The sequence below is a fragment of the Sodiomyces alcalophilus genome (assembly GCF_042370955.1).
Source record: "Sodiomyces alcalophilus JCM 7366 unplaced genomic scaffold ACRALscaffold_1, whole genome shotgun sequence".
Taxonomy (NCBI): domain Eukaryota; kingdom Fungi; phylum Ascomycota; class Sordariomycetes; order Glomerellales; family Plectosphaerellaceae; genus Sodiomyces; species Sodiomyces alcalophilus.
This window is the reverse complement of record NW_027263532.1, coordinates 2,943,264-2,970,402: the sequence shown is the minus strand read 5'-3', so window position 1 is coordinate 2,970,402 and position 27,139 is coordinate 2,943,264. Positions and strand designations below refer to the sequence as shown.

Below are 27,139 nucleotides of genomic sequence, written 5' to 3'. Positions count from 1 at the left end.
GAAGCGATGCGGAGAAACGCGGGGGCAACCTCCACCGAAAATTCTCGCCCTGCTCTAGCGGCGAGCTAGTTTAGCAGCCAGTCAGTGGAGGCGGATTAATCGGGGCAGAATGCGGGGGAGGGTGGAGGTTCCTTGGGGTAACTCTCTAGCGTCCATCGGCACTGGCGCCGGCACCAACTGCCTTGGAAATTGACGTGAATTACGGAGCATTGGCCCAGAGGCCTGGTCAGGACCCAGGCTGCTTTCCACTCGCTTTCCTTTGTTTGCCCAGGGCACGTCCCCGAAGCGTAATGGTGAAGGAGCAAGGCGAAGATCTGTGGAATCAACACGAACCCACACGTCATGGAATTAAGCTTCAATAGGTAACGGTCCGGCGGTCGCAAGAGTGTTTGTCTTGTGTCTTGTATGCGCCCCAACCAGAGAGTCCCCAACCAGAGAGTCGGGTTAACCACCAAGTCCATCTCATGCCCGCAATTCATCAACAAGACAGCAGGTAGCTTGGTATGATATTGCACAGAGTAGAAAGTCCGCATCTTCATACCATGTACCCCGACTTCAATCTTTCTTCCCCTGGAAACGCGGCTTCTCACGGGCCACAATCACAAGGGAAATGGATTGATAACAAGACGTGACCAACGCCGCCAACCCCTGTCGTGGTGCGGGGATCACCCCACATTTACCCCAAACAATGTGGGGTAAAATGGCCCCTCGGCCAACTTGCCGATGAAAATCTCGGACACGGGGCCGACACCGGTCACACCATGTATCCGGCAGTTCGAGAACGCCACCTCCACGGCATGTCGTACGTTCAGCATTCTTGGAATATAAGCCCTACTATGGCCGAGGCAGCAAGAACGAATCTGTTCGGTAGAGATGCAAGCGGTAGACGTTACGAGGGACTACCAAAGTCGTGCTGCTGCACGGTGCACCGCGGATGCGACTAGGTCCATATTCCCTCCACGTGCCGGTGTCGCCTCACTGGATTTCATGCGCGCCCGGAAGAAAGCCGAGCGTGTAGTCTGATCCCGATCGGCATTGCCGCTGATGATAGATCCAAGTCAAAAGACCGAGAAATTGGAATTGGGTTGCGGTGTCTTTTCTATTTGTGTACTTTCTCCTGTAGTCAGGAAGTGGCTTGACATCTACATGCCATCCACATGTGCAGCTATTTACCGCACGCGCGTGCGCAAAAGAGCCCCACGACCTTTGGGTCAAGGCATTATACACATACATCTTCTCATGGTCACATATGTGCTCGATATTTCATCGCTTCACCCTATCATTATAGACCGAGTTATCGCAGTCCTCACCCAACGGTCCACTACCTACCGCTGGCGAAGCGGTCCCTCTAGATCTTCCGATCAAAAACGCCCCTCGATGTCCTCTGGGTCTTGTCGGGCAGCTCGGGCGGCAGACCCTGGTCCGACGTCGCAAGTTCCACCGGAGGTTGGGGAATTTCTATACATTCCCCGGAGAGTTCAGCGCTTATCGCAAGGTTCCCCGGTAATTCGGCATCTGGTTGCCTTGGACCCTGCTGCGTCTGCAGCTGCGGGAGCTGGGTTCGGGGCTGGGCAGCCGATCCGACATACACAACGCCGGAAGGTATCGGCGTACTTCTTTCGTTCTAAGGGAAAAACAAGATCAGTACTCATCCCCAAACATTTCCAGAGAAAGGAAGGACGAAACACGCACCCGATGTGTTGCCGGGATCATCTTAACCCAAGCCGTCGCCTTGGAAGCATCGGTCCAGGCAAGAACCACGGATTCCTCTTCAGCGAGCGTCATGAACGCCATGGAAAACGAAGTCGATTTCGCCGTCAGCTCCTTGGACGTTGCCTTCTTGACGATATCCACAGGGCTCGAGTCCAGATTGGAGACGAGGTACAGGTGCCCCTTGTCGTTCACCATGGCCAGCTCCTTGCCCGAAGGCGAGAAGGCGGCGCATTGGATCCGGCTGCCAAGCTTCCCATGACGGCCGGGCATGTCGGTCTTGATCTCGCTCTTGTGGCCGTCCTGGGGCTGAATCAGCACGGGGGTGCCGGACTGCGTCCAGGTGGAGATGCAGACGAGATTCTCGGCTTCATGGGCCGGACCCGGTCGGAATATCGCCGAAGTCACCCCGTTATCCTCCGACTCGTGCAGCGGGACGGGGTACCGGCACGTCACCAGCTCCTGGAAGTCCAGGAAGGGGAACCGCCAGAGATAGACTTGGATCGTGCCGTTCTTCGCACTCCTGGTGCTGGCCACTAGGGAGAGCCCGTCGTCGGAAAAGGCCAGAGTGTCGACGGATGGAGATGCCCGGCCCTCCGGGTGGTAATAATCGTGCAGACGGTATTCTTGAGGTTGTTCCGAGTCTGTTGCTGTTTTGAAAAAGCGGACGACTGAATTCTCGAAACCTACAGCGACGCATTTCTCCTGTGGGTCGATGGCGATGCTCTTGCACCAGGGCGATGAAGGTATACGATACTCGGCTGCGGGGGATGACGGTTCGACGAGGTTGACAAGGCGGACCTATGGGTGCACGTGTTAGCGTGGACGAGAGGACGGGAACTCCACTCCTGGGGTTGGTTGGGTTTCTTGCCGTCAATTTCTGGTCCCTGGTCCCGATAATGTAGGCCAGGTAGCGTCGGCCGACTGCGGCCAGAATACAAGGACTTGCGGTACAAATTGACCGAGTCATTGTGGGAGGGGAGGTGCCCACGTCCCATAGCTGTATAGAAAGCTGAGCCCAGAAGAGCGCCAACGTCGAACTCCTAGAGAGGTGGACGTTGATGGTGTTCTTTGCTGGTCTGCCTTTGCTGTTTTTGCTGGATGCCTTCTGGGCTGAAACCAAAGAACCCAACGGGATCTCCTCCAGCCTTTGATCCTCGGCGGTCGTAGACGACAGGGAGCTCGAGTCGCCACCCGAGATGGCGACCGAAGGCTGTCTCCTGGACGAGCTGGTAAAGGGCAGTCTCCATCGCGACCTGCTTTTCTCGGCGGTCCTTGTTGAGTACATGCCGGTGGTGTCGGTAGGGGAAAGGGGCGACAGCTGGTCGCTGGGGGTATGGCTTGGTTTCCGAAAATTGGTGAAGCTCTGGATAAACGGCGTCGGCCTTGTAAAATGGGAAAGGCTCCTCCTGAGTTGGGGTTGGTCCGCTGAGTACTGTGATTGTTGTTGTCGCTGTTGTTGCTCGGAGATGCCCCCTTTTCCAGCCACAGTGAAGAAGTTGTGGTGCGGAAAAAGGCCACTGGGCTGGAAAGTGTCGGGTGCGAAGTACGTGGTGGTGGTGCTGGGGTACGGAGAGGTCACTTGGGAGTCGAAGCGGGTGTACTGTGAGGCGTGGGTCGATTCCCCTGAACTGCTCCCATGGCCTCCCCCTCTCGCTCCGCCGGCGCAAAGCCTTGGTGGTTCCAGCTGGAATTGGGTGGGTAGGTGTCGCTCGGCGTTGATGGCCTCAACGTCATGCTCGAAATGGCGGAGGCGGTCCCACACTCTTCTGGCCAGAGGCACCTCGCGGGCCAAGGTCACGGTTTGGCCGCAGGTAGGACAGGTCGATGACGGGGGGATACGAATCTCGAGGGCTTCTCCGGGATCAAGCTGACAAAACGAAGAAAGAAAGAAACGTCAGCTACCAGCCCAAGACGGTGTTGTTATTCGCTGCTGGAATTTTCGTCGTTTCGCAACGTACCGGAAGATTGATGCCCGCCGATCTGAGCTGGGACCCCCCGACCAGGTGGCAAGCCGAGCAGTTCAGCACGTATAAGCCAGGGTGGGCGGTGATGTGATACTGGCCACCGGACGGGTCATCCTGGGCAAGAATCTCCTTGGTGACCTGGGCCACGGCGTTGTTGAGGTCGATGTCGCTCACGCGATGGATGGCCTGTCGCTGGGCGAGCCTCTCACAGAAGAGGCCCAAGGCGTCGAGCTCGTCATCGTCCGGGTGCGAGTCATTGGAGGGTCGTCGCGAAATGCCAAGGGTGTCGGGGAGGATGATGCGAAAGATGGCGTCAAAGGTGGCCAGCAGGTCGGTCTCGGAAAGGTGGCGGGGGAGGCGGATGTTGTTGGCGGCGTTGAGGACGGCGTTGCGTGCCTTCGCCGACGATGTCTGGAGGCGCACGTCGCGGGACTCCTGGTTGGCGGTGTACTGTATAGACGCGCCGACAACGAAGTGGGAGACGTCGCGCAGAACTAAGAACTGGGCGAGCCAGTCGCCAGGGAGTTCGTAGCTTGGCACGAGGTCTGCAATGTAAGGGGGCAGCAAGCAGCGTGGAAGGGGATACTAATGAACACCAAAGGGTGAGAAGAGGTGTGAGACGAAGGCAGGTACTGACTACGTTGTAGTGTAATTAAACAACCGAAGGACCAGACAGAAGTCCCGTCCCATCAGAGTGGGGTCAAGGGGCCCTTCCTTGTCGTTTAAAACGCGATGATATAGGTAGGGTCTAACCAGAAGGAGAAAGACAGACGAGACGTACCAATTCCGACGCCAAATTGGGCAATTCATGGCGCATGCGGTGGGGGAGGGCAAAAGCGTTGGAGTCTTCCTGGAGATGGGCGGTGACCTCCTGGCACACGACCAGCAGAAAAGATTTGGGGCCCGGGTAGGCGTCGGCGACAAGTTCCAGCGACTTGTGAATGCGGGCGAAGCGGTTGCGGCGGCCCCTCGCCCTTTGGTTCGCGGGAGGACGAGGGTGAAGGGAGAGGAAGCGAAGGGCGGAGAGCAGGAAGTCGGGCAGGTATTTGTCCCTGACGGACCGGGCGTCCCAGAGGCTATCGCGGCCTTCGGTGACGACCTGGCAGACAAACTCGACGGAGCGAAGGGCCACCTCCCAGCTGACGAGGAAGCCAAGGAAGCGACCGACCTGGTGGGAATCCGAGGGCAGAGTGAGACGTTGGAGGTAGAAAATGACGTTGAGCTGGGAGAGGAGCGATGTCACGAGGCGTTGGTAGGCCTCTTTGTTCTCGGGGGAGGAGGTGGTGGTGGTGCCGGCGTGGATTCTTTCTAGGGAGAAACGGCCGAGCAACTCGAGTATGATGTCGTCGACGTCGCTGCGGAGGGATAGATGCCTCCAGGTGTCTACCAAAAGGGTGAACATGGGAGACGACGGGCCTGGCGAGGCCATCACGACGTGGACGGCGTGGGGAGCAAAGGAGCGGCAGGGCGCAAGGTCCACGACGGACAAGAATGTGTCCTGATGATATGCGTCGATGAGCACATGTCGTGGTGGCTGGGGCGTGTTCGGCTGAAGAGTGCCGGACAGTGGAGAGTCGCCCCGGACGATAGGGAGGGAGAGTCTCAGAGGGCCCCCGAGGAGGTGGCTCCGGTAGGCTATCCGATGACAGATGTGCTGTGACAGGCTATGGGACGGTAGATCCAGGGCATGTCTAAGGGCGTGCTAAGTGACTCGGACCACCTGACCCCGTGCTGCTTTAGCGCTGTAGATAGTGGGGTGGTTGTACCGGTACAGCGTACGTTGCGTTGTAGTGTACTGTAGGTGCCTGTAGCGGGACTGTGACGGTACGGCACTCTCCGTACAAGGACGTACCCGGAAGGTCACGTACCCGAGCCTGTCGATGCGGGGCTGGGGCCGCCCGTTGCTGGGTCTTTGTTTTGACCTTTTGTTCCTTCCTCTTCTTTTTTTCTTCTTTCTTTCTTCTTCGTTTTCCCTGGCTGATGTCTTGCGGCCTTGATTTGCCGACTAGTAGCCACAGCTGAATCAACTCGACTTTCGTAGATTTTCGTGAGCTTTCGTAAGCCGCGACTGGAGGATATCGAGTGGGTGATTAGTTGAATGTTAGGATGACTCGGCGAATAGAAAGGCGACTGATTGGACTTACGATGAATCGGCAGTCCTATGGACTGTGTGATGAGAAAAGAGGAAGATGATCAAAGGTCGGGCGAGAGAGTAAGAGGAAGGAAGGAGAAAAAGAGGCGGCTGGAAGAGAGTGAAAGAAAAAGAGCCGATTGGGATCTTCTAAGCAAGTGTAAAGTCGGTCGTCACTTCCCGGGCAGATCACCCGTGCGTAGGTAGATTAAGGAGGGGGCAATCCACTGTACATAGGTATATTACCTACCTTATGAGAAACTCTGCTGGGGCTCTGAGGATGGAGAAGAGACTCGAGTACCTAGCGGAACATGGAAGGGCATGTGCATGCTGCAGTAAGTACGTTGTACATATGTAATGTACCAGACATCGACGGATCGAGCAAAGTCGACACGTACAACGTACGTTTTACTGAATATAACGCCTTTTGCTTTGACTCGGCTACGATGTGCCCTGTACAACGTAGCTGGCTGTCCTTGGCGTTGAGTATGAGGTACTCAGGTGGGAGGTAGGGTTACATCACAGATATGTACGCCCTTACGCCATTCAACACGTGTGTACGTTGTATAGCGATTAGCGCCCAGTTATTGGTGGAGCAAACTCGATAATCGTTCTTTCTTGTGGGAGTGCATGTACGTTGTACCTGTACATGCTAAGCAGGTACTTCGTATGTCAACAGGAATGTCCTCGGGGACAGAGGTAGAAACAAAACGACAATGAAGAAGGAATATGTACTTACTATTAGAAACGCATCGACTCGTCGTGAAACCCTCCCAGCCTGTCGGGCTGTTGTGCCCAACGTTTTGGTTTACCGGTATGTAATCAGCCTAGCTCAGCCACAACCACGGATACGTTGTACGTTATATGATCGATTTCCTCCGGTCCGCCACGGCGGAGCATGCGCCATGCTACAACGTAAATCCACAGAAACTTGCTTTGATCGCCGACCACTTATCGATCCATGTAGTGTACTGCATGTACCGGAGCCTCACAACAAGCATGGACGTTGTACGTTGTCTCGACCCCAACTCGACTCCTAGATGGCATCGTAAAATCCGACAGAACTATCGACATATTAATTATTAACGAATTTACATTTTTCCACCTGGAAAAAGCGACATCATACAATGAAAGGAATAGCCGTTTTCACGGAGTACATTCGCCGTGCCAGGTTAGGTGCTGCCCTAGTTCATGCGCCGGGGCCCCTGGCCCGTCTGAGCCAAGACCACGGTGCAACGTCGCAACAAGATGATTACCTACCACAGCACTTGCTGCATATACCCCTGCAAGCTCGCGTGCCCTTCGCGGCACATTGGTCCTTGGGTGGAGGACTTTTCGAATGGGGAAGCAGATGCAAATGGTGCACAATCCCCTCTGTTGATGATCATCCAGTACGGATCGGGAAATTGGACATTGGAAGCCAGGCCATCCTATAAGGCCAAGAAGGGACCCTGTCCTGGCAGTGTCCTATGGACTGATTCTTGCCGGCTAATTTTTGCTCTTCTTTGGCCCGTTTCCCAGAACTGGGAAAAAGTCCTGCCTGGTACTGCTGTACCCGTGCCTACAACGACGAGGCTCCTCGTCACATCTTCGTCGCCAGTGTTCACCATGGAGCCCAAAATGGTCGCCACTCCTCAGATCCTGCACCATGCGATGCACAGCGGCCATTCTCCACATCCAGACGACGTAGACGAGGGTCCGCCCAACGAGGGCCGGAGGGAGCGTCGAGGTGAGAGTCTATGGTATGGGGCAGATCATCAACAGCCAGCTTTTTTTTTTTTTTTTTTTTTTTTTTTTTTTGCTCGGACTTTGCGTCGCGAGGGTTTCCAACAGGTCAATGATACCTTTGCTGACACGCAACGTTCCTTTGCTATAGGCGCGTCTTGAGCGAGAGGCAAATCAATGTAAGCCCGCGAGACCTCCCTTCCATGGACCATGGACCATTCCTACGAGACTCACTTCCAATCAGGGCAACAAAACTGACGGCCATGTCACGAAACTAGATGATAGCCTTTTCGGGGTTCGTACACCGTCGTTGTGCGACACAAAATATCCTCCTGTTGTGGTTCTCGGCCTAACATGATCACCGTTTGTCTTGACAGAACGATCGGAAATGGTAGCTTACCACCCTTCCTTCAGTCGCAAAGCCCTCCGAAACGCAGACTCACACAACAATCGCTTCTCTTGGCATTTAGGTCTATTTCTCGGAAGTGGCAGATCAATTGCCGGTGCAGGACCCGGCGGCGCCGTCCTCTGCTACCTCCTCATGGGCACCGTCATCTCGTCCGTCATCTCCAGTTTGGGTGAGATGACTGCTCTGATGCCCGTCAATGCCCCCATGATGGAGTTTCCCCGCCGTTTCCTCGATCGCGGTGTCGGCTTGGCCGTGGGCTGGATGTACTGGTAAGACTGGGAAGAAGAAAAAAAAAAAAAAAAAAAAGGGGGGGGGACCAGGAAAAGGGGGGAAAAGGAGGAGGTTTATTTGACATCTTTGCTGACTGCGCTTGGGCCCATCAGGTTCGCCTACACCGTCCTCGCCGCTGCGCAGCTCGTCGCCGTTTCGAATCTGATCCGATTTTGCTACGACGACGGAAGGACATTTCTTAACTGGGAGACCGGCCAGAATGTCGACAATGCCGTCTGGATCACCGCCTTCCTCGTCATTGTCATCATTGTCAACTTGTTTCCCGCCAAAGTGAGCATCGCCAAGGGGACCACGATCGCATCACATCCGCTAACCACGCCTCTCAGTACTTTGGAGAACTGGAATACATATTCGGAAGCCTCAAGCTCGCCTTCATCGTCGTTCTCATTTTAGGAATGTTCGTCCTGGGCGTTTGTGCACGTAAGTCGCCAGATTCCCTACTTTCTTTTCCATCCCAGCACCTTAGTCCTAACTTGTACCTACAGCAAATGCAGAGGCGTACTATGACACCGCCTTGGGAACAAAGTGTATGTTGTCCTCTCACGTTCAAGAAGCACCTCCCCCAATGATGAGCTCGAAAGCTGACCGATGGTAAAAACAAAAGTATGGAACTCACCTTACTGGTTCTTCAATTTGAACTACCCGGTCCGCGACCAGGAGAACGAGGTCCAACGAGTCATCACCGGTCCCGTCGGCACCCTCCTCGGCGTTTGGTAAGACCAATGTCACGCATTCCTCTCGACACAGCTTTTCCCGTGCTTACGAGCTACGCCGCCGTCACCAGGACAACATCCATCAACGTCCTCTTCTCCTTTGTAGGAATGGACATCTTCGCCGCCACCGCCGCCGAGAGCCGCGCCCTCTCCGACTCGGAGAGCATGAAGATGGCCGCCCGCAAGATCAACATCCGCATCATCACTCTGTACACGCTCTGCGTCCTGACCGCCTCCTTCCTCGTCCCCACCGACCATCCTTTCCTCAACGGCGGCGGCCAGTCGGTCGGCTCGCGCTCCGTCTTCATCATCGCCGTCGTCGAGGCCGGCATGCCCGCCGCCGCCCACGCCTTCAACGCCATCTTCGTCTTCTCCTCCTTCACCTGCGCCATCAACTCCCTCTACATCGCCTCGAGGGTGCTGCACACCTTGGCGCTGCGCGGCCAGACGGGCCCCGAGTTCATCACCAGACGACTCAGGCAGTGTCGGTCGGGCGTTCCCATGCGCGCTGTCATGATGACTTCTGCCGTGATGCTTATCGGCTACATGGGCCGCTCAGGTTCACCAGGCGCGGTGCGTACAGCCCTTCATGTCCCTTTTTCCATTGTATTACGACTGGATGCACGTGATGCCAGAAAGTGGGCAGATTCTAAACTCCGTTGCAGAGATTGGATGAGCTGGCCAACAACTGCACCGTGTCGTACCTAATTGTGTACGGCACCATCTGCGCGACATACCTATGCTTCTATAGGACGTAAGTATGCCCCTGGGCCCTGATCTACCATGGGATCTCAGGATCTGTAACGGGCTCTATGTCCATGAGCTCGCTGACTCTTTATTATACAGCCTCGAAGATGCCAAGACATACGAGACCACGTCCGAAGTCCAGGCTGCTAGTTACGACCGGAACAACCCCCTGTATCCGTACAAGTCGCACGGCCAATGGCTCAAAGCCTGTTACGGAATGGTATCTTGCGGTATATTGATGCTTCTCAATGGCGTAGGGGCCTTCTTAGAGACGCCCTTTAACGCCAGGAAGTTCATCTCGGCCTACATCAGCGTACGTGACTGCAGAAGATCGGATATATAATATACAGCGTCGATCGTGCTGGAGAAACAAAAGCTGACTTTTTGGTACGCCTAGCTTCCCATCTTTATCCTCCTCATAATGGGCTACAGGCTACGGAAACACGGCCTTCGCTTTTCCAAATGGGGCTTGGAAAGGTCCCTGGATTTGGGCGGTGCCGTGCAAGCCGCGAGCGAGAAGCGGAAGGGAAGGCTGGAGTTCCCTGACGAGGGCTTCACAAGAGATAACTGGAGGGAGTTGTTCCATTGGGTTTGGGTATGGTTGCAATAACATTGCGCGTCTGGACCCATGTTGAAAATGTGCTGTACTTGATTGCCATGTTGGATGAGGTTAATGCCGGTTCGTGCCGGAGTCGGCGGGGTTGACAAAATGTATTGCTACGACATTGATGTCATTGATGAAGGATTCATGGGGATAGACTTTAGCATTTTAGAAATACCCTAGAGGCGCGGGCTTAGATGCTCATCCGTGCCGGTTCTGTCGTTATACCTGACGCTATTCCGAGACACGGTTAAAGGAAATATTTCTCCTACTGTAACCTGTTACACCGCCACGGTTGCCGCTGATGAGTTGCCCGGATGTCAAGGCAGCAAAGTAAAGAAAAGTAACATCCCCTTGAGATCGGCCCCACGTCCGCCGGGAAACCGGTGGGTCTACGGCAACCCGGAGGTTGGGTAGGCCGGCATCCAAACCTGAAACTCTCGAGTGAGTCGTCTCCTGCTCCGGTCCAAGTTGAAATCCACTAATAGTAGTCTGGAGTCTGGGGATAAGTTATAGCCACGTGTCAACCCCGAACCTGGGACCTTCCGGTGTCGGACTGGGAGTCGGGACTAGAGAGTCGTCTCGGAATAGCATACTTTCGCTAGCAGGCCACTACCCGCAATAGTGCGCGACTATGGGCCCCTTACAAAGGTGTCCTTGGGGAAGAGTCAGATTTTGGGTCGTAATCCATCCACTACCATAATGACTCCATGGTGACGCCCCCGGCGCAAAACAATTTCATCAACGGGACAGACGACCCGATAGCCGCTTTGTTCTCTTACACTTGTCAAAGTCACAGCCTCACGCCAGTTCTCATCAAACCAACCAACACGGTCAAGCCATGGTATCCTCGTCGGTGATAAAGCAACTAGCCCGGTTTACCAGCTGTGACGTTAGCATCCCGCTCGGATCTCCAGGTTTCGTCCACGCTAGCCGAGAGAGTGCGACTAACCAGGTGTAGATCGGGGATGCGCTCGTCAAGCTTGGCCATCCGTACGGAGGCTTCCTCAACGGCATTCGCATGTGGTCCCCTACTTTCTGCGCCGGGTCGCGGAAGATGATCGGACCAGCAGTCACGGTGAAGATGGTCGAGGCCAGCGACACCAGCGCGCCGCAGCCTGGCCGACATTTTGCCGACTACAACGAGGCCGGGAAGGTCATGTACGTCCAGCAGCCCAAGGGGCTCTATTCGGCCTGCTGGGGCGGCTTGATGTCTACTCGGGCGGCCTTCCTGGGTGCTCAGGGCGTTGTGGTAGATGGTCGGGTGCGAGATCTCAATGAACACCGCGAGAAGGATATCCCGGTGTGTTGCTGATGCCAACCTCAGCCATGTTAATACGAGTCTTTTCGTGAGAGATCAAGCTGGGTACATGCGCATTGCATGTCTGCCCCCCCGCTAACTTGGACGGTACAGGTCTTCGCTCGAGATACTTCCATTCTCGGCTCTAGCGGTTTTAGTCGAGCTTCCGAGATTGATGTTCCCTTGCAGTTCGATGGAGATGTCTGGATCCATCCTGGCGACTTTCTGGTGGGCGATGTGGACGGCGTCGTGGTTGTTCCCCCTTCCTTACTCGAACGCGCCATTTCTCTCTGTGAAGAGCGCGCCACGGTTGATCGGAGAATATTGAAAGCCCTTCATGAAGGGATGACCATGGAAGAGGCCATGGCGAGGTTTCGAAACTGAAGCGAAGATGCTGTCGCGTACCATGTTTTGTTATTGGACGATCAGAATTGATGTTGGGGCGGTTATGTGGCGAGCACGGGGCGTCGTTTATGCACGATGAGGAACTCGTGCTGGCTACCGTCTGGTGTTTGAGGAGGCCGAGGGCGTTTGACGCCAGGACGGGACATTTAATTACCTGGTGACCGTAAAACTCGCCTGGCGTGCTTATAGGCAGGTTGTCGGACTGAGAAACCGTTCACGCATGGTGCCTTGTCACGTCCCGACTCTACAGAGTAGCAGGGTGGCCGGTTCTTGGTGTCGAGCCGATTATTTGTCTCCTGCAGTCGTCGTATTTTGCGGCTTCTCGTAAATAACGGATCAAGCCAACGCCTTGCCTAGTTCGGAAACACTGCAACGTATATGCACGTGGCCCACTTCCCGGTGCTTACTCCTTAGGCTATATATCTGCCCCCTTGCCGCTCTTGAATGTTCAGTTGTCTTTAACCTTGCCGAAGAGCATGTTTAGAACGACAGCCCCAGATATTAAAGGTCAACTACACTACAGTCTATACTAACGGCGGTTAAATACAATCCTTTACCGCTTATCTCCCTGCCTCCTTCTCTACTGTTGTCCTTCACACGTACGCGACTAGGTAGCCGTGTCTTTGGAAATGGATGATCCCATCGCCTTTACTTCCTTCTACGAGTCTAACACAACCACGATCGTCCTCTTACACGGCGCCACCTCTTCCAGCCGGGAATGGGACTTTGTCGTCCCACACCTCTCCAAGTACCATCTTCTGCTCCCCGACCTTCCGGGCCATGGCCGGTCCCGGTCCCACGGCCCCGCAACTATCGACAACTCCGCCGCCCACGTCGCCAGCCTCATCCGAACACACGCGAAAGGGTCCAAGGCGCATATCGTCGGTCTTTCCATGGGAGGCTACGTCGCACAGCGCCTGGCTCTCGACTCACCGTCCCTCGTTATCTCCCTGTTCGTCACGGGTGCGTCGCCCTTTCAGGGCTGGACTAGATGGATGGCCGAACGCCCCAGCCTCATCTACTGCTCGTTGAGCGCTTTTGTACACTTGCTTCCGACTTGGATGTACTGGTACATTGCATCCGCAACGGGATTGAAACGGCACGATCGACTGTTGGAGGATCAGCGGCTGAGCCTCACAGTGCAGACTATCCGAGAAGTGTACGAGTCGATACTGCCGCTGGACTTTGAGCAGGTAGGACAGCTTCGCGTTCGGACGTTATTTGTCGCGGGTGGTCAACAGGATGATGTTCCTGGCATGGCCAAAATTGGTGAAATACTCAGAAGCCGCGCGACGGAGGACGGCTCCCGTGCCGTGGTTGTGCGTGAGGCGTTGCATGCCTGGGATTTACAGTTCCCGGAGCTCTTTGCGCAAGGTGTGCTTGGCTGGATTGAAGAGAAGCCGTTGCCGGATGAGTTCAAACCACTGTGAGTCTGTAATTACTAATTATGTTTGTGGACTGGGTGGTATGGGGTGACAGTTGTTTGAAGATCCTGAGGTGGTCAAGTTCGTACCTGGTTCCATGGAGAGTATGTGGGTAAAGTTCCCGCGGCGAGTCGCCGAGTCCTAGGGGGGGATTGACTGCAGATGATCGGATTGAACTCTACACCTTCAGCCGCTTTCATGAATTTGCACCTTTAAGCGTGGCATGGCATCAATTCTTCAGGGGCTCAGGGGAGGGCCGGCCATGAATGGGAGCACAGAGAACACTTGAACTACAGCAAAGGCGAGGATGGCACCTGACGATGATATCAATTGCTAATGGCTGGGAGGTGAAACGCTTTCATTATTATAGCTAAATACACATTCACATCTTACTATTATCGACATCAGCGAATATAAGAGATTCTCCTGCAAGGTTTGTCAAAACCCACGAGGTCCTACTGGGCCGGCCCATTAGAGCCCGTGGACTGCATGGGTCCAATTGAAATAAGCAGGCTTCTACTGGTTTCTGTCCACTTTCCCAATGGGCGGCCCATTTGACGGTTCGAATGAGTTTTGACAGTGCTCAATGCTAGGCGGTTGCGAAGAATGGCCTTCGCAACAGCTGGCAAAGTCGAGCAAACGAGTTCGAGCACGACCGGATTCCGGAATAGGACATCTATGCTGGTCCGAGTCGCTCGCTATACGCACCCAGCCAGTTGTTTCGGGTTGGGAAACCGTCGCCCAGGCGAGCCGGATCCGAATCGGGCCCCGAATAGCCCCACTTCGCCGAGCCGGCCGAGGAGTCCGGTGGTGGGTCTTCCGGCACCGGCGAAATAGCTAATATCTAATAGCGAACAGGATCAAGACGATGAATTCAGACCACTCCCTCCGTAACTGCCATATAACGACATACTGTAAATACAGACTTTTCGCTAATGGATTCAATATAGGCTTAGGCAAAACCCAGAAGAACCAAATAGGCTGGACCCATATATAAAGCTATAGCCCAATAGGGGTGTCCCAGGTAGGCCCAGGGGCTTAGATAGGCGTACCTAATTAAGCCGTTAAGTATAAACAGATCTTAACGGGTACCCGGCAAAGCCCAGACGTCAAATTAGGCCGCCTATATAAACCCACTGCGTTTATATAGGCTTTATTAGGCGACCTGATTAAGCCACTAGGTTCTACTAGGTACCTATTAGGAACTATTTATATTTAACGGCTCTATTAGGTACGCCTATTAGAGCCCCTGGGCCTAACTAGGGCTTAGATAAGCAGGGAGGCGATAAGCAGGGAGGCGATAAGCAGGGAGGCGGTAACGGTTAGCAGGGCGCCGAAGTCGAATAAAGTAAACCCCTCGCGCTACTAAGGGGATAAGGCACGATCTTCTATTACAGCTCACCTCTTACCTTATATTCGGGCTTATATTTAGTATACGATAATAGATTTTATTATTACGATAATACAATTAGTTATAATATAATAAAGTATACCTAATTAAAGAACTATTCTGTTATGCCTATAGGAGATATCTTAGAGAGTATACCTAATTTATTATATTATTACCTATATCTACTATTATAAAAGAACGTTATTCGAGCTATCTTTCTTTTCCCTGACTCTCCTTCCTATAACTATCCTGCTCCTTTTCTTTAGTTACAGAGCATCGCCATCACCACCGCCTTTTATTCTATTTACTATACCGCCGCCACTATACCTAAATTTATAGGAAGTAAGTTATCCCTTATACTCCCTAATATCTTTATTATACTAATCTTATTACGTAGAATATAAGGCAGACTCCGAATATTCGGAGAACCCCTACACGAAGCGAGCCTAAGAGTAGCGGGACCGTATAAATCCTAATACTAGGGCGATCTTTAATATTAAATATAAATAGACTTCGAAGAAGTCCCGCTGTATTATGTAGTTTAAAAACTCTACGGAGTATAAAAATATATCTAAGGAGTAGTAGAAGGCCTAGTTAGCCGTATTTAAGTAGTAACTAGATAATAAACGGTACGTATATATATAGTACTCGATATAGTAATTAATATAGTAATTAATATAGTAATTAATATAGTAATTAATATAGTAATTAATATAGTAATTAATATAGTAATTAATATAGTAATTAATATAGTAATTAATATAGTAATTAATATAGTAATTAATATAGTAATTAATATAGTAATTAATATAGTAATTAAAAACTAATAATATCTAGTAATACCGAGGTGGCGGTAAAGGAGGCCAGATAGGCTAATAAATCCGAAGCCGCCTAGGAAGACGCTAAGTCTAACGATAAGGGCGATAAACTTAACGTCGAAGTTAAAACCAGAAACGATAAGCTCTAGTATAATAGAATAAAGGCCGCCCTGCCGTTTAAGTATTTTATAGTCTGGGTTATAAAGAAGGAATTCTACGATTATAATAAAGATATCGAGGAGGGATTAGTTAATAAGTCCGTTATTATAAAGTGGCTATATAGTCTTCTAGATAAATTTAAGATTCCGTATAATAGCGGCCTAGAACTAATTATCGCGTTTCTGCACGGTTAGTATAACGAGTTTACTAGTAAGGTAAAAGCGCCCTCTAACCTTCGGCTCTAGTTCAGGGTAAGTGATCTGTTTATCCCTTAGTATTAGGAGTATACTAATATTAATAGGCTATTACCGAGTCCGGATCTAAATAGGCTTAGGCTACTTACTTTGCCGAGGGTATATATAAGCTATACTATAAGGTACTAGCGTATAAGCTAGGGGCGCTTAATTATCAGGGGCCCCCTATCGATATTAAAGATATCACGACCGATTTCGAGAAAGTTATGATTCGCTGTATTACTCGGCTTAATAACCGGGCTATTTTCCCCCGCTAAAAGCGTAAAAGGTGTGTTATAAGCTCCTATACTAAAGTCGAATAATTAACTAATAGTACTAGGGCTAATATAGTTTATCGGCCCGTCGGTCTCGGCTTATTAACGGACTATACGGTGCCCCGCCTTCGTAAAAAGGCCACTTTTAATCTGCCTCTTTTATACTAGAAGAAGTAAATTCGGTTTATTAGGGATTTCGTGAACCGTTATCGACGCTCCTATAAGTTTAAGTACTATATTAATTACTATATTCTTTAATTACTAATATATCTATATTTAGCGGTTCTATTAGATAGTCAGGATCTTAAAACCGCCTTATCTAGTATTACTATCTAGTAGGCGCGTGACTTCCTCCGCGGCTTAGTAGAGGCAGATTTAGCGAAGGATTTTATCGCCTCTAAGGATAAGTAATAGGATAGTAAGAGTTTATACAGGGTGGTAGTAGGCGGTGTAATAGTATTATAACGTTTTCCGCTCCTAAAATTATAATTAGCTCGTGATATACGTCCTTATATTAACCTTACTTATACTCGTTATATTATTATATATTAAAGTAAGAATAGTATAAGTATTCCTTAATTAAATATTATTATCGCTTTATTATAGTCTATTATAAGATATCTTAATAATAATATCTTTAGTACTTATATACTATTTAATTTAGATAATTATAACTAAGTTAACTACTATCTATAAAAAGAGTTATAGTATATTATACTTTCAAGGCTTTATTAGTATATTAATATATACTATAATATAACTAAACGTAGTATTACTTTGCTTTTTTTAAGTTTTAAGAATTTACTCTAGGTATATAATACTATATTATTAATTATAAGATATAGATATCTATATAAGCTAGACTATATATAGCTTTACTTTTATTTATACTATACTATATACTATATATTCCAATATATTTTAACTAGCTAACTATTTTATATATTTAGTCCTAGATTATAGAATTATAAATAATATATAATTAGTATTAATAGAAGCCTATAAGTGTTCCTATAAGACTTATGGGTAGATTTATATTAGAGTATAAGGAATATAAGTAATAAGTAAAGTAGGTATAAGTTTACTTAATACTAATATCTAGGAATATATATTATATTTATAAGAGTCTACTAGTAATAATTATATATGGAATATTCTCTAAGCTAGATATATATAATTAACTCTATATTAATTAAGTAGTATAAGATAGTACCTTAATTATAATATAATACAATGCCTAGATAGCTAGTTTAGCTTAGCTAGGCGAGAATAGTATACTAAATAATAATATAATATAAATAGATCGTCTAACGTATATAATATTATATATCTGGAATCTAATTCTTATTTTACTTTAAGGCTTACCTTATTATTTAGTATATTATACTATATATATATAATAATATAGTAAAATCCTAATTATTACTGATTCTATTTATACATTAAAGGCTATTGTATATATTATATATATATAACTATAATATATATATATAGACTATAACTTTATATTATATTACTTAATATATAATACTAAGATATCTTGTAAGTATATAATCGTAATTATATAAACTATATTAAGCTTATATATTATTATAATGTGATATTATATATAAGTTAAAGTATAATATATATACTAGAGTATATTTATATATATTATATATTTAGTGTATTCTTATATAATAGCTAAAATATATTTATAATATATAATACTTTTTATATATCTTAGCTAATAACCTAAACGCAGTATTTATATCTTATAAGATATTATACTATATAAGATATATATTCTTAAATATTCTAGATAGTATAGTCTATAAGTTACTACTTTATCTTTCCCCTTCTAGTTTTAAGATTATATATAGAATTTTATATAAGATTTAAAAGTTCTATATTATATAGTATTTCTATAAAGGCGTTTTATCCGGTCTTAGACGTAATTTTTCTTTAGAAAAGGAATAACCCTAGATATCTAATTAAGCAGCCTAAATAGGTATAGATATAGTAATAATAATATAGTATTTCTATATTATATAAAAAGTTTCTATAACTAAGTCTTTATCTTTTAGTATTTATATAAAACTAGTATTATATTAAATTTACTATTCTATCTATTAAGTTAATTATAATCACTTATTTATTTAATAAAAGATATTTTAAAAATCAAAATACTATATTATATAGACGATTACTAACTTATATCTACCTAGTATATTCGTATAAACTAATATATCCTTAATTTCCTAGCCGATAAGCCGTTACCCGCCGCCCTGACCTTATCGATACCTATATCCTATCTCTGCCTTAGCTACTCGGTGATTAAAGACGGAATTAAGATATCGGGGGAGAGCTAGGAGGTATAGATCCTAGCTATATATGCTACGAGCCTTGCGACTCTTAAGAGTCTTGCTCCTGCTATTATTGCTCCTGTTACCTTTACTGCCCTTATTAGCCCTGTAGCCCTACTGTATAGATCACGGATAAGGCGTCTAACTAAGGCTCGGTTATTACCCTATCCGCTATATCGTAATTAAGAGGGCGTTAACTAGTTAAAAGACTTAGTAGCTTAGGCGAATCCTTAACTAATTATAAATAGAATAATTCTAACCTAATATTACCCGGGGTATATATATACTAAAATAGTTATCGAAGGTTATCCTGATTATCCTTATTCAGATCGTTATCTTTATACTCCTACGGAATTAGTCTCTCGGGTACTATTAGATCCTTATACCAGGTTATTAGAATCAGAGCTATAGCGGTAGTCTTAGGTATAAGCCTGGATCGTTAAGGTATATAAACCCGCTTTATAAAGCTTTATACTCGTTTAATATTAACGGCTAAGGGAGGAATATAAAATAGATCCTTTGCTAGGGCGGCGAAGCCTTAATACGAGCTCTCGTTCCGTCTCTAGAACTCCGTAATCGTCTTTATAGGCCGTTTCCCTATTATATATATTAGTAATTAATAGTATAGTAATTAATAGAGTAATTAATATAGTAATTAATATAGTAATTAGTATAGTAATTAAAAAAAAGGAATTACTTACGTAACGCTAAGAATTCTCTTACTTTTACACGAATATAGTTATTATCCGAATTTAGTGCCGGCCTCTAGTATATCCTTTAGTACTTCGTAAATACTTACTTTAACGGATAAGTTAAGTAGGGTAGTTAACTTACTCGCGTAGGGCTAACTAGTAACGCACTAATAAAAAAGCTAAGACGCTCCCTATTCGCACGATTTATTACCCTATTATTCTCCTGATCATACTCTTTATAGTATAGCGTGTATATTATTATTAAGAAGCGAATAGCCTATTACTAGGGGTTATAATTAGTAGGTGCCTCGAAGAACCTCCCCTAATCCGTAAAGCGCTAGTTATCTTCGCCCTCTAAGATCGGGTATAAAAGACTAGTAATAGAGTAAAGGTCGATATTATTTTCGCTTTATATAAAACCGATATATTTAGCTAGCTTCTCCTTTATAAGCTTAATACCCTCGCGGAGTTTTATTACCTAATTATCGCTATAATTTTCCTTAAGGAGACTATCGACGCGAGTTAGCCACTTATTTAATACGATATAGGTCTCGGTTAAGTTCTAGACTATTCTAATCGACTAGGAACCTATATTATTTATAAGCTAAGTAAAGAATTTCGTGATATCGATAATAAACCCGATCTAAGTCTACTCCTTTTCGGTAAGCTATTAAAATCCCTTAGATTTATCTATAGTGCCGATATATTCGTGGATAATAGCGCGAAGGCGCCACGCCCGCTTAAGTATTAGATAGGTTAAACTTTATCGGGACCTAATATCTTAAACTAACTGCATAGTATCTTCCCGGCCTATAATCTATCGCTATAGTTATTTAAAGGCGTGCCTTTATTTAGGTAAGCGATTAATATATACTATAAGCTTCCTAACCTTTTATTATATTAGTAATATATAAGTAATATACTAAATATAAATATTACTTACTATTTTAATATAGTTAAATCCGTGTCTAACTATATCGTCGTTATTATCTTCGCCTAGTCTAAGGCAACTTAAGAGGTCTTTTAACGTAAGTTAGATAATATAAAAGATACACCGAATATACCGAATCCTGCTACTGCTCTATATCGTGAAGTCACTAAAGGAAGGCGAGGTATCGCCGTCTTATATTATTAGGCCACGAATAGTCTCTTTAATTCGATCTACGTTAAATAGACCGCTATTATCCGAGGTTATTATTCGGACTTAAGACCAGAGTTTATACTTTTATAGGCATTCCCTAACCAGGGTACTTAACCTAATCTTAGTATTATCGCCTTAGACGTTAACGATATCAAGGAGCAGCTACCGGCGGTTCTATTTCTCGTTAATCTAGTGCACTATAATACTAAGTAAATTAAAGTTTATAAACGGGGTTAACTAGTAGTCGATTATTAACGCTATATATACCTATAAGGGGATTTACCGAAGCTATTCGGAGATAACCTCGCCGGTATAGGTCCTAAACCAACGTGTAAGAGTACTAGCGTATAGAATCTAGGCGGCGAAACCGGGATATAGCTATTCCACGAAGAACTTAAATCCCGGGGCTATAGTTATATTAAAGAATAAGGTATATATAGTAACTATTATAATAAGACCTAGCTAGGCGTTAGTGAATCTAGTACTAGCGATATTATCGAACTTCACTTTATTAGTTTAATTACTATATCGAGTACTATATTTTTAGAGACCTATATTTACCCGATTCCGCTCCCTATATAGGGCCCTGTTTTATACTACTACCCTATATACCTCTAATCTAAGGTGCCTAGTCGCCGTAATAGTGCTACTCGATTATCTAGGCGGGAGGTTCGGATACTTTAGGTATATATAATAACCCCTATAGATTAGGCGAGGTGTTCCGACCTATCTTTTAGCGCTAATAAAATACTTATCGGCACTCCTTATTACCCTACAGGATATCGGTTAGATAATAGGCCGTAGAAGAGTCTCCTCTAGAACGCCAGCTCCACGCTAGTCCTAGAACCATCCTATCGTCTTCTACTAATCGATCCACGCCTACTACTTAGTAGTATTATCCGGGTTATATATATAGTGGCTATTAATTACTATTACATAGGCTTACCTACCGGGGGGGGCACCGTCTAACTCTATGGCTATAAGCGAAAGCCGTGCTTCGAAGTCTTCGTTTTACAAGGGTTTACTTATATATTTTCTCTTACTTTATCTACGTTTTAATTATTTTTATCCATAATCTAATTATTTTTTATGTTCAAATCTTTACCTAGGAAATATATCTAATAAAAAACAAAAAGATAACTTATTTCCATCGCCTCCCGTTTACCTTATCCCTTTTAGGTTATACTAATAGGGTACTATTACGTACTAGATATAGAACCCCTGGACCATAACCTATCTCCTCTTTCTTTTATTTATCTATCTCTTTTTCTTTTCTTTTATCTCGCTCTTATATCTTCCTACTACGCGGCCTTATATAGATAAAAATACTACTAGTAATTTAATCGAGTTCCCCTCCGTTAACCCCCCCTCTATCAGAGACTTTAAGTCCTAGTCCTAATAATATTTCTAAAGATTCCTTTATATATAAATTACCGCCTCTACCTCTAAACTTTAATCGCCCCGTAGATTAGTATTACGATACTAAATAATTAGTTATTTCGCTATTATTATAGCCTATATAGCCGGAACGATTATCCACTATATAATCGCCTACTCTATAGTTAAAAGAGTCCTTATAATCTAGAGAACCGTCGTAATTAGGAGAGTCGTCTACGCAGCTAGGCGGATCTACTCCTTAGTCGGATCCACTATCTCTACGCCCTCGGTTAAGGGCATAGACCGCTACACGAATAGGGACCGGTAAGCCCCCTATTTAACGGCTTATACCGTAAAAAAGACGTCCGTAAACATAAATAAAGAAGCGGGTTAACCGTTAGACTATAAGGAAGACTCTAATAAAGACGGCGAAGAAAATACCAAAGCAAGCAAAAAGGGCCACCTCTTAAACAGTGCGGCGCAGGCCTAAGAGTAAGAGTATATTTTTCTTTTTTCTTTTTTCTTTTTTCTTCTTTTATTTCCTTACTAATAAATAGAGTATAGGTCTAATCGAGATACGTTAATCTTAGCGATAGTTCGATCTTTTAATTCCCCGATTATCTTTTACGAGGCTTATCCGAGAGGTAATCCAGGATATAAGTAAGAGGATAGACCTATAAGTATACGTAACGGTAATAGGGGCACTTTAAGAAGCGGCAGAGACTTAGCTTATAACGATATTCTAATATACTTAAATAGCAGCGATTTATATAAACAGGATTATAGTCACGGAGAAGGATATAAAATATATTAGGGATATATTAGCTTATTATAATATTATTCTATAATAACCCTCCCCCCCTACTAATAAAAAATATAATACTTATTAAGTACTGTATTTCTTAGCCGAATAGAGGGGTCGGGTTAACTATCTATATAATAGTCTTAATATACTCTATATCTTCGGCCTTAATAGTAACCCTCTTAGTATAGAATACCGCCTTTTAAGATACTAGTTATTATTAGTTAATTAATTACTATTTCCTTATTACGTTAATTTATTAGACTTACTAGTAAAAAGTGTTATTAGCCACTATTCGGCTAATTCTTAAACCGCTAGGATAGCGTCGCGCTGCTAGCGTATATATAGCCGGAAATCCTAGGAAATTTCCTTTACTAGGCGTATAAAGGGTGCATATAGAATCAGAAGTTACTTAGACTTCTAATATCTACGGATCTCCCGTAATATAACGGCTATAGTATAGTTAGTATATATACTAAATTAGTAAATAGGTTAGTTTACTTATTACACGGCTTATTATAGCGCTTTTTCTTTATAGCCGAAACTAGCTGCTTCCTAATAGCCCGATAAGCTAAACCCTTCTTAGGCGCCTTTCCGCCGGTGGCTTTATTAGCGGGAAACCAAGGTATACCCTTAGGGCGAGTATATAACAAAAGGAAAGTCCGTAGACTTCAGTCAAGGAAAAGATATCACAGAAAAGGCTCGATAGCTTAATACCATAGAGTAATCGCAGTATATTCGTTAACTAAGCGCTGACTTTAAACCAAGACTTTAACTTAAGGGATTAAACTGATCCCTTAACGTACACACAGAGATAGGTTCGGATCGGTGGTCCGTGCGCGGCTATCGGTCCGACTATATACCGATAGGTCTACGATTATCTTATTATACTGCCCCCCCCCCCTAATAAGTCTAGTCCCGCAGACTTATATTATCGTGATGCCTCTAATTACGCGTTTATCGCGATTAATTATCTTTATCTGGTTCTACGCGAGCCCTCGTTAAAAACCCGTAGGGAAAAAGAGTGGCCGCTCCTTTTATTTACCTTTTTAGTGTTCTATCGCCGACTATATACCTCGTGATTTATCCGAATATTACTATAAAAACTCCGCGATGCTTATTATTATTACCTATAGTTATCTAACCTTTCGCGGATAATATACCTAGCCTTAGGTAACCGTTTAGCGGCGAGTATATAGTTCCTTATATAATTTCCCTTATAGCTCCTACTTTTCTTCCTATAACTATCTTCTATTATCATAATCGCCGACTATTCGCCGATTATTAGTTTACCTATCTTAATTCTATTACTATCAATAATATTAATATTATCACGCCGACTAATCACTATTATATTATCGGTTAATTTATAAGTTACTATAGCTCTTCGCGAGCTATAATATAATACCGATAACGGGTAGGAATCGGTCGTTAAGGATAAGGCTCCCTATTTATTTTATATTTCTCGGCTAGATTTATATATTAGTATTAACTGTTTCGATAAGGCCGGCGATAGTATAGGGGCTAGTCGCTACGTCGCCTATACCCGGGGTTATTAGTAATACGTCGCTATAGGTTCGCCGACTCTTCGGCGTTTTTCTATACTAATTAGTCGTTAAATCCCCGATTTTATACTAGGTGCTACTTAGTTACTATAGAATAATAATAAGCGTATTTATATAATAGATAATAATTTAACGCCGATAGCCCGGCATCGCTCTTATAAGCGTATCTCTAAGGCCTATAAATAGTTCCGCGTAGTTATAGACCGCGGTAAGAAAAAGCTTACCGCTAAGGATATAAGTTTAATCGCTAACCGCTCGGCTACCTATTCCTAACGATTAGCAGTCTTAAATACTAGTTCTAGACGAAATCTTGTCCTTACGCTCTATAATAACGGTTAACTTTATACACCGTCTTAGTCGTATTAATAACGCCGAAGCGTCGGCGTTATTAGATTAAACCCGCCCGCCTCGCGAGGGTAACCTCCACGACGTTAAGTCGCTTATTTCTTTCGTTAAGGACTTAGCGATAAACGGTTACTGCCTGTTCGATTATAAGGATCGCCTTTAAGGCCTTAAGGCGTTTCCGTCTTTAGATAGGCTCGCCGACCTCTTAGCGGCTATTAATAATCCCCGATGCCCTACTCTAGCTTATTGTTTTATTAGTCGCTTAGCGGCTACTCGCTATAGTTATGCTTTTATTAATAATAATAATAATCCTTTTAGCGATAGTTTTAGCGAGGCTATTAAACCTATTCCTTATCCCGCTACGGCTTGCCCCCGCTATCCTACTTATTATCGGGCTTCCGCCGCCTTATCGGCTACTAACACCCCGGCTCCCCCTAATAATACCGCGTATACGCCGTTAGCGTTTACCTTATCGGATAAGGACGATATCCCTTATCGGCGTATTCGTATACCCCGCCGTTATACCCCCGCCGCCTAGCCGGCCCCCGCTAATAATAATAATATCGTAGCCGCCGCTATTAGTAATAAGACCGACTTTTTCGGTTTTAGTAACTAAAATTTTTTTTTTTTTTATTCGCCGAGCCACCGCTAGTAATAATCGCCTAAAATAGCGTTAAACTTTATACGGATAGTTTTATAATTTTAGGATTAGTTAGGGCTTAACCCTATTTTATCTAGTTATCGTTAAGGAAAAAGGTTATTATAACTTATAATTAAGTTCTTATTTTTATATCCGATAACCCTTTAGCGCCTTATATTATCTTATAGTTATCCTACTTTTTATATATATGCTTTTTATGCTTCTAGTACCTTTTCCGGATCCCTAGAGCGTTTTCTAAGTAGTCCTCTAGTTCCTAGGTATTATATTCTACCGGCTAGCCTGCCCACTTTATAAGATAGAACGTTTTCCCTTATTCTTTTTTATAATTAATAATATCTTCTACCTCCTATTTATTTTACTCCTTTTCTAGGAGCGGGAGATCCTTCGCCGATAACTCTACGGCTACTCGGTCTTTCCACGGCTTTAATAAGGATACCGGGAATATATTATGTATCCTTATATACTACGTAGGAAGGCGAACCCTATACGCCTACTTACCGATCCTCTTAGTTACTTATACCCGAATATATTACGGTGCTAGCTTTAACCCTTACCGGAATCGGAAGTTCTTCGTGGATAGTCTAACGATATCGCCTACCTTATACTGCTACGGTTAGTAGCGCTTATTATAGTGCTAAGCCTAATGCTTTATAGCACGCGCTTAGTATTCACGGACCTTTCGCCGAACTTCCGCTAGCTTCTTAATACGTTCTTAGACGCCCTGTACCCGGGTATCGTCCCTAGGTCGAATATATTCTATTATACGCGGATAGTACCCGTATAACGCTTTATATAGCGAGATACTAAGCGAGGAGTGCTTACTATTATTATAGGCGAACCTAGCTTTTAATAACTAAATAGGCTATTATATTATTATATTACCGGCGATCGTTTATAAGTACTTAATCAGGAACTAATACGTTTATTCCGTCTAACTATCCGTTTACGGGTAGTATATAGTAGATAGTCGCTAAGCGTTCGCCCGCTTACGGTAAAACTCTATCTAAAACTAAGTAGTAAATAGCTTATCCCGGTCTATTACTATACCCTTTAGGCTACCGAATCGGCACTTAATTTCCTTATATAGCAGCGCCGCTAGCTAGGGTGCTATTAGGTCCTTCCGTATAGGAATAAACAGAGCGTACTTTATATACCGGTTAACGATTACTAGGATAGCGTTATATATTTACCCGTCTACCCCTTTTATAGACGGTAAACCCGTGATAAAATCCATACTAATCTCTTAGAACGGATATATAGGTAACGGCAGCGTCTATAGCTAACCGTACGGCTTATATCGCGGCACTTATACCCCTTAACACGCTAAATATATAGCGATATAATCGTAAACGTCCGCCGCTAAGTCTACCTAATAAAACTTTCTTAAAATCAGCTTAAGCGTCTTATTCGCTCCTATATACCCGGCTCTAGGGTTATCGTAGTGCTATTATAGGACCTCCGCCCTTAGGGCGCCCTATATAGGTAATACTAACCGTCCCTTAAATAATAGTATATCCTTATTTCCGAGAGAGTACCCCGCTCTTTTTCCGGTCCCTTAGCGAATATTCTTAATTAAGGATATATAACCCGGGTTAGTAGTTTATAGCCCTTTAACTAGATCTTTTAGTTCCTTACTAATAATACGCCGACCTGCCGTTTCGTTCCTAGCTAGCTCTTAGGCTATAGAATATAGGATATACTAATCCGGTATTATAGTAACCCTAGCCTTATTAGCCTCGGGTATCGGCGATATCTTATCGGCGACCCTTCGCTAGGCAGTCGCCCTATACCCCACGTCTTATATTTAGGAGCGGGTAATAGCAGCGATAATAACACGCCGTATACCGTTAATAGGATATAGGGGTTATAGCCTTTTTCTGTCCTCGTATTCTCTTAAGCTAGGCAGGGCCCCC

At 45.5% G+C, this 27,139-nt stretch overlaps 4 protein-coding genes across 5 annotated transcripts; 2 read left to right on the top strand and 2 right to left on the bottom strand.

Annotated features, from left to right (window-relative positions):
- Nucleotides 1-1,087: 1,087 nt before the first annotated feature.
- Nucleotides 1,088-5,122, bottom strand: ACRALDRAFT_1073788 (uncharacterized protein). The gene is made up of 5 exons (XM_071018150.1): nt 4,459-5,122; nt 3,672-4,262; nt 2,582-3,580; nt 1,693-2,511; nt 1,088-1,624 (listed from the first exon to the last, which is right to left on the bottom strand). The coding sequence occupies exons 1-5, from the start codon at nt 5,104-5,106 to the stop codon at nt 1,349-1,351; spliced, it is 3,333 nt and encodes a 1,110-aa protein (XP_070879321.1). The 5' UTR covers nt 5,107-5,122; the 3' UTR covers nt 1,088-1,348.
- Nucleotides 5,123-7,416: 2,294 nt separating this feature from the next.
- On the top strand, nt 7,417-11,978 carry ACRALDRAFT_1067117 (uncharacterized protein; the record flags this gene model as incomplete). 2 transcript variants are annotated; one of them, XM_071017410.1, is made up of 12 exons in its annotated part: nt 7,417-7,537; nt 8,004-8,211; nt 8,326-8,490; nt 8,627-8,653; nt 8,692-8,708; nt 8,838-8,946; nt 9,018-9,519; nt 9,612-9,700; nt 9,793-10,006; nt 10,091-10,288; nt 11,256-11,597; nt 11,709-11,978. In XM_071017410.1, the coding sequence occupies 12 exons, from the start codon at nt 7,417-7,419 to the stop codon at nt 11,976-11,978; spliced, it is 2,262 nt and encodes a 753-aa protein (XP_070879318.1). The 2 variants fall into 2 exon arrangements, with proteins under 2 accessions (XP_070879318.1, XP_070879319.1); XM_071017411.1 differs by lacking the exons at nt 7,417-7,537; nt 8,692-8,708; nt 11,256-11,597; nt 11,709-11,978 and adding an exon at nt 8,719-8,760 and having other exon boundaries at nt 7,922-8,211; nt 8,326-8,503; nt 8,560-8,653; nt 10,091-10,303.
- Nucleotides 10,488-10,888, bottom strand: ACRALDRAFT_2015379 (uncharacterized protein; the record flags this gene model as incomplete). The annotated part of the gene is made up of 3 exons (XM_071019802.1): nt 10,488-10,528; nt 10,573-10,753; nt 10,823-10,888. 3 exons carry the CDS (start codon nt 10,886-10,888, stop codon nt 10,488-10,490), a joined length of 288 nt encoding a protein of 95 aa, XP_070879320.1.
- Nucleotides 11,979-12,628: 650 nt separating the features above from the next.
- Nucleotides 12,629-16,118, top strand: ACRALDRAFT_1078928 (uncharacterized protein; the record flags this gene model as incomplete). The annotated part of the gene is made up of 7 exons (XM_071018834.1): nt 12,629-13,425; nt 13,832-13,856; nt 15,080-15,160; nt 15,281-15,284; nt 15,650-15,666; nt 16,036-16,041; nt 16,092-16,118. The coding sequence occupies 7 exons, from the start codon at nt 12,629-12,631 to the stop codon at nt 16,116-16,118; spliced, it is 957 nt and encodes a 318-aa protein (XP_070879317.1).
- Between the last annotated feature and the right edge of the window lie 11,021 nt (nt 16,119-27,139).